This window comes from Megalobrama amblycephala, linkage group LG1, assembly GCF_018812025.1.
Source record: "Megalobrama amblycephala isolate DHTTF-2021 linkage group LG1, ASM1881202v1, whole genome shotgun sequence".
Classification (NCBI taxonomy): domain Eukaryota; kingdom Metazoa; phylum Chordata; class Actinopteri; order Cypriniformes; family Xenocyprididae; genus Megalobrama; species Megalobrama amblycephala.
The window spans coordinates 31,824,194-31,831,113 of NC_063044.1; the positions used below are offsets into that span (position 1 = coordinate 31,824,194).

The 6,920-nt window shown below is 43.9% G+C and overlaps 1 protein-coding gene across 1 annotated transcript; it reads left to right on the forward strand.

The window, feature by feature from the left end:
• The first annotated feature begins 3,190 nt into the window (after positions 1 to 3,190).
• Positions 3,191 to 5,674, forward strand: LOC125267755. The gene has a single exon (XM_048189682.1). The coding sequence runs from the start codon at positions 3,556 to 3,558 to the stop codon at positions 5,479 to 5,481; it is 1,926 nt and encodes a 641-aa protein (XP_048045639.1). The 5' UTR covers positions 3,191 to 3,555; the 3' UTR covers positions 5,482 to 5,674.
• Positions 5,675 to 6,920: the final 1,246 nt, after the last annotated feature.

The following is a 6,920-nucleotide window of genomic DNA, read 5'->3' on the forward strand; positions in this document are numbered from 1 at the left end:
CGAATTCAACCACGAGCTGCGCCGCTGATCATTCGACAGCCGTCACATCCAGACTCCACAACACTTCGTGAAATATCTGACCAAAGTCTCCCAAGAAGAGAGCCGCTCAAGCCAGACGCTCAGCCAGCAGCATCCTTCAAAGCTTCCGCGCAACCCACAGGGCTTTCCCGAGAAGACGTCACCTGAAAGACAGCCAATCCAGAACGGGATTCCGCTGTACACGAGTCACGGAACAACCCGATTACCTCAGCTGTCACAGCAAACGCAGGTACAAGCAAACTTCTCTCTCTCTTGCTGGAAACTGGTGAAACTCCTTTAAACCTAAAGAATCAAGCCAAAGCTCTGCTTTTGTGATTTTCCTCAGGTTATGAGTTAAGTTAGCACTGAACTTGGGACTTTTCATAACTCATCAACTCCGCAAATGTGTGTGCATGTATGTGTGTGTGTGTGTGTGTGTGTGTGTTTAGCCTTAGTTTCCTGTAATCATTAGAAGTAGTCAATAAATCTTGTTTTGATTTTCACATATACGAGTTTCTTGTGCTGTGTATCAAATTACTGTCTTAAACTCAAAGATCAAGTTACCTCTTGCTTATAATATAATAATTACAATAATAACAATAATCATAATAAAATATTGTTACTGTTGGCCGCAGAATAATATTTTATCCAGAATTGGTAAAATACTCTAACCTCAATTTTCGCTGGACGAATAATTGATGAAGTGTTAAATATTAATTCTGAATCATTTACAGTGAATCATTTACAGTTGATTCAATTCTTATTCCCTGTAACAATTAAATTGAGCTAATAAATAGGCTAAGTCCTTACATAATGGTGGAGAAAAATTCGGGCAGTTTAATCTAATTTGTACACAAAACAAGTAACTTGTGTGATTGTATCTTTTCTTGATCCGGAAGATAGATTAGAAACAGAAACGAGGCTTTTTGATTGTCATAACAATGATTGCACATAAGGCGCTGTGGATGAATGAAATCTGAACTCGAGTTGTTTGTCTGTACGTTTTGTTGTTGTTGTTGTTGTTAAAACTGCAGTAAATGAATCTAAGATTGTCTGCCAAGACAAAAGGAAAGTCGCCTGAGAGCGCACCAGGACAGAGTAAGCGTGTTCCTTGCTTTTGGTTCCTTTAAGGCCTTAGCTATAGTGGATAATATTGCGTGTTCCAATGTTATTTCAACTAAGCTAAAATCCCTGCATGGTCACATTAGAGAGTAGCTACCTAATGTGCCGCCTATATCCGCTCATTCGTGAGATGAGATATTAATACTCTAAACACTATACGTGTCTGAGTTTGATTTGAATGGGATTATTTTGAAAATTCTTGATCAAGTATTGTTGCAGTAAATCCTGCATGTTGTTGCGTGTCCAGAAACTGACACGAACGATTCAGATCGCCGAGATCTCAGTAATGTTACTATTATTAATTGCAGAAAAATCTGTGGATTAATGTGCCTCACTCTAACGTGTGGGGGTTGTTCAGCTCGGAAACATGAGAAGCTGAATGGTTCATTGTCATTGAGAACTGCGCCGTCAGTTCAATGATTAATGTGATTTTGTATGTTCGTTATCTGTGTGCAAAGAGTATAGAACAAGGTATTCTTTGTTGTGCGTCACGGTCACCACGACAGTGACAGCTGTAACCCGGAAGCCCTAAGAAACCTTTCCCGGGTAACCTTTAAGTGCGCATGCGCAGTCTGCCAGCGCCATATTCAACTGTGTGTAAACAAAGCTTAGCACAAGCTGAGCTAGCTAAATCTAGCACGGTTGCATTACAGTCTATGTAAAGCTAGTAGCATTGCTAAAGGGCTAGTGGCTAGCATAGCATTTTGTGGTCTGAATGCAATGTTGCAATGTTGGAATGACTTCTTTCTTACTGAACTGTAATTCACTCTAGTGCTTTCACCTCCCTCTCTGTCTAACTTACACATCTTATCTTTTCTCATCTCCTCCCATTTGAGAGAACGTGACAAATGTTAAATTTAATAAACCTGGTTTTTAATATCATTTGTTTGAGAGTTCTCTCTCCTAAATTTACTCTTGTCAGTTAAACACTGTTTTGTTTTAGTAATTAGCAATCGTCCTAATTACTTTTGATGACATTTCCTGTTATTTATAATTGCTCTTTAGATTTTGATGACATCTGGGAATATGAATTTTTGATTGGAAACTTTAATTCGATTTCAATTTTAATTGAAAATCAAGTTCATAATCAATTTCAGTTTAGCTTTCATATGGTATGGATATTTGTGGATTAATTTAATGGTAGTTGCTTACAAACATCTGGCAATTTTAATCATTAACTAATCATTATTGCTTTGAAATTTTAATTTCACTAGTCATTAATTAGGATTTGGGCTTCCCTAATTCAGATGATACTTGATTGATTAATTTGATTATAATTGCTCTCAATGTTTAATGCTGAACCCATTACAATTTTAATTCACAACTTCCAAATTTGAATTCGAAATTTCATTTAAAATAAAGTTTAGTCTCAGACTTTCACTCCCTCAGTCTTTGATTTAATTCATTTATTTAAAGGAAAATTTTGGGGTCTCCCTCAATACTTGGGTCAGTTGACTTCTCCTGCTAGCGCAGTAAGCCAACCCCCTAGGTGTAGCGACTCCCTAGCGCCACCACTCTGTCAACCCTGTAATTTTTCCAAATTTTGGGAGCAAAACTTCTCTCTCTCTTCTTCTCTCTCTCTCTCTCTCTCTCTCTCTCTCTCTCTCTCAGCTGTCCTCTTCTGGTTTGACTACTTCTGCTGGTTTTTGGATTTGTACCTGTGAAAGTCATAAAAGCAGAGTGTTTGAGAAATATTTAACAAATATTTGGGAAACGGAACACTTCTTTTAAAATAGTATGACACTCACTTTACCTTCCCTCCTCATCCTGTTATCCTACCCAGCCTAGGCTCGAGCAGGTCAACAAGGAGACTGTTAGGCGTCCATAAACCCAGAGCACGCGTCTAGAAACGCTTTAAGTGGTGCATGGTTGTCAATCCTACTAGCTGAGAAACCAATACTGTCATTGTTATTGTTTTTCTTTCGCCCCGAAGGGAATTTTAATAACAATCACAGTCCTGGTACTTTGAAATCCTTTTCAAAACCCCTGTCTAGAACCATCCTTCTAAAATTTTACAAAATCATTCTGCAAATAGTGTTAAAGACAAAACTTCATTTTATAGGGAAACTGGAAGCACCCCATTATTATTCTGCTCTTTGCTAAATGCTATTCTGTTTGTTTCGTGCTCTTCTTTTCTTCTGCTGTTCTCTAGCTGTGCTATCTGTGTGTGCTTACTGATTCTTTTCGCAGAGACTCCGAGTTAGAAGCACATCCACGAGAGGACCACAGTCGAGAACCAGTCTTACCTGCACATTTACACACTCATTACTCATTCCCATTAACTCACAGTTGACATTGCACACTTACACCTTTGATTTGCCCTGCTTGTTTGTTTTGTTTTGTTGTGTTTTGTTTTGTTCTTTTCTTCAAGGTCTGTGTCAGTTTCGGGTTTAGATCTCCCTCGCGGTGCCAAACATGTCTCGCACAACAGACCCTGCTGGACACTGGAAGGATCTGGAGACCTGGCTAAGTGTTGTAACAGACAGCCTCCTACCTAAGGCCGCTGAAACACTAAAGCATCAGACACAGGACCAGCTGGATGACAACATAGCAAGCCTCATGAAACAGGACCCAAGCCAGAGCTACAGTCACAAAGAACTAGCCAAGATCACCGGCTCCTTAAGCCACACACTCATCGCCACCCTCAAACTGAGCGACAGGCAAGCCGCCCATCGCCAGCAGGAGCTGACACATGCACAACGACGCATCGAACAGCTGGAGCTGGAGGCTCAGGAACGACGAGAAGGGCCTGATGAAGTGGAACAAGGCGCAAAAGAGGAGATCAACAGGCTAAAAGAGACCCTAGCAGCTACTACGCAAGAAATGGAACGAGGCAGAGCAGACTACGCTGACCTCTCCGACAAGCTACAGTACGCAGAACAGCTACTGGAAAAAGCAAAGGCTGACTTCAGAGACAAGAACAGCCGAATTAAAGCTCTCGAAACTCACCTGAATGAGTCAAGAAATGAGGTCAGCCGCCTAAAACAACAGCTTGACTACATCAAAGAAGAGTCTGACAGTATTAAAGAGGAACTCAAGCATGCATATGAATTGCGCTGTGAGCCGTCAAGAACACGTCGGACACCGATTTCACCTTTGCCAAGCAGGACCGGCTCCCCTGTTCCTGGACTGGCACATGATCAAAAGGGGGCAGTGCCAAAACAGTCACCTGTTCCCTCCGAAGAATCCTACCTCCCCACTAAGCTAAAAGAACGTGCTCCAGCCAGCCACAGATCATCTCATGGCTTGGACCTCAGAGACCTTGACAAGCTTGCTAGAAACATTGGCAAATTCACTCCAAATGTGCCAGGTAGTCCAAATGTTCAGAGTTATCTGCAAGATATTGACTTCCATCTGGAAATGAGACCCAATGTCACTGACAAAGATAGACTTTATTTGCTCAGAGCCACATCCAGCTCTGAAGTGCGCAGCTTCCTGGACCGGCAGCCTGCCCACACAAAGACTGATTACCACCTGCTCCGAGAAGCTCTCATCAAAGAGTTTGCCGACCCTGAGTCAGAACGAGGACTAGTGGCTGCCCTGGAAACAAAACAAGGTCGTCACGAAACTCCTCAAGTCTTCTATAGCCGACTAAGGCTAGCATACTTCGGGTCTCGCAACGAACAGAGCATGGAGGAGGAATTGAACTTCAAAACTCTCTTCCTGAGAAACCTCCATCCTGGGGTGAGCCACCATCTTGGCGTCCTTGCCTGTCCACGCACAATGAGTGCTCAACAGTTAAGAGACTTGGCGCACAAAGCCTACTGCAAACAGAAGATGGCCTTAGAAAAGGGCACCAAAACCACCACAGTTCTTGACTTCAACACACAGAGTCAAGGGCTGGCCCTAGAGGGCACCCAGCGTCAAGACCTTGCCAAGCCGACACCCAAAGAGTGGAATGCATCTTCGTCCAACAGAGAGTGGGACTCCCACACTGGTACTCGACCTAAACAGAGAGACAACCGCTGGGATGGACCACGTGGACGACAACGCTCACCTGGACGTCACTGGGAAAATTCATGGAACCAATCAAGACCTCATGAGAGTCATTGGGAGAAAACCTGGAATCACCCAAGCTCATTTGGAAACACCAGAGGAAAAGGCTCATGGGAATCCAAGGGAAAACGACAAACACACCCTGGAGCAACCAGCCCAAGGAATCGACGAAAAAACTCACAAAGATTCCAAGCTGACAGAGCTCAAAATGAATCCATACCAGAACAAAAGACTTCACCTTGTTTCGACTCTCAAGAGCTGATGAAAATGATGATGAAAGAGTTCTTCCAACGAAAGGAGGACGACCGGAAGTGGGAAGAGAAAGCGAAACCAGATTCATCCTGACTAGCTGCCGGACGAGATGGCAGCGACCACCTGACTCAACATACCCCAGAGAACAGCACCTCATCTCTCTCTCAGAGAACCACAAGCACCATAACTTCAAACGGACAAGAAGTCCCACCTGAACATCCTGCAAAACAGTCAGAAACTGATCCAACACCTGATGGGTCAGATCACAGCAGCATCCAACAAACACCTGCTGTTGGAAACCACTCCAGTTCCTGAAAGTGCTGTCTTGGTCGTCTGCCACTCCTCCGAAGAAAATGAAATAAATGCTGACATCCTACCTCTATCATCCCAAACTCCAGTCCCCCAACTCCTAGGTGATCTCATTGAGAAAGGTATCGCAAGAAAGTTTTACCTCTCCATTATCATCGAACAACACATCAAGGTCGAAGCCCTCCTCGACACTGGAGCTGACATCACCCTAATGTCAACAGAACTCCTTGAAGAAGTCCAAAACAGAACAAAGAGGTCTAACGGAACCTTCAAACTTCAAAGGTGTGAGCTGAACCTCCAAGCATATTCCCACACAGGCCTACAACTAAAACATGTGGCCCCAATTCACCTAACAGTGGGACCAATGAACCTTGTTCACCCAGTATACGTCTCACCACTCAACACATATCCTCTCCTCATTGGGAAAGACCTGCTTAACCGCTTTGAACCCTTAATAGACTTCAAACACCTGAAGATGTGGACACAAGTCCGTGAGCCTCTGCCCCTCCAGTCAGTAAACTCCAACGAATTGCAGTGTCAAGTCACAGACACCACCCCCCATCCACTGACTGACGATGCAAGTTCAAAGTCAAGAGCAAGTTCCACTCCAAGCAACAGGAACCAAGACCCATTCCTCTGCTCACTGCAAGCGTCAGACTCAGGTTCCCTCCGAATCATGACTGCCATAAATGTCCAAGACACATCAGTGCCTGATGCAGCATTAGCCCTGTGGGCTGAAAACTCAGCTATCAGCCTGAAGCTCTTCAGAACATTGAAGCAGACAAATCAGAGCATACCACACGTCTCGAAGCATAGCCGCTTCCCTCTCAATCCATGGTCAACAACCATGGCTACCTCCAAGATTCGTCTGTGCTGCAGACATACGATGGAACAACAGACTCTTGAGTCACTACTTCCTGGTTGTCCCCAACCTGCCTCATGACATCTACATAGGAGCAGACATCATGGTCCGTCTCAACGCCTGCGTTGACACCGTGAATGACGTCATATGGGCTCCCTTGTCACACCAATTGACATCTTCAGTCAACCTCAAGAATCTTCGATCTGGGCAAACAATACCAGATGCATGCGCCATGATCAACGAGCAAGAAGCCACAATCCCCGCTTACAGCAAGAGTGTCAGTGTCCGCCTCAACATGCGACCTGGCCAGACCCTTAACAGTAAGCTAGGCTTCTTCCAACCTTCCAGGACCTGCCTAAAA

Excerpts from the sequence above, each read along its gene's own strand:
- LOC125267755 (XM_048189682.1), top strand. The coding sequence starts at position 3,556 with ATGTCTCGCACAACAGACCCTGCTGGACACTGGAAGGATCTGGAGACC.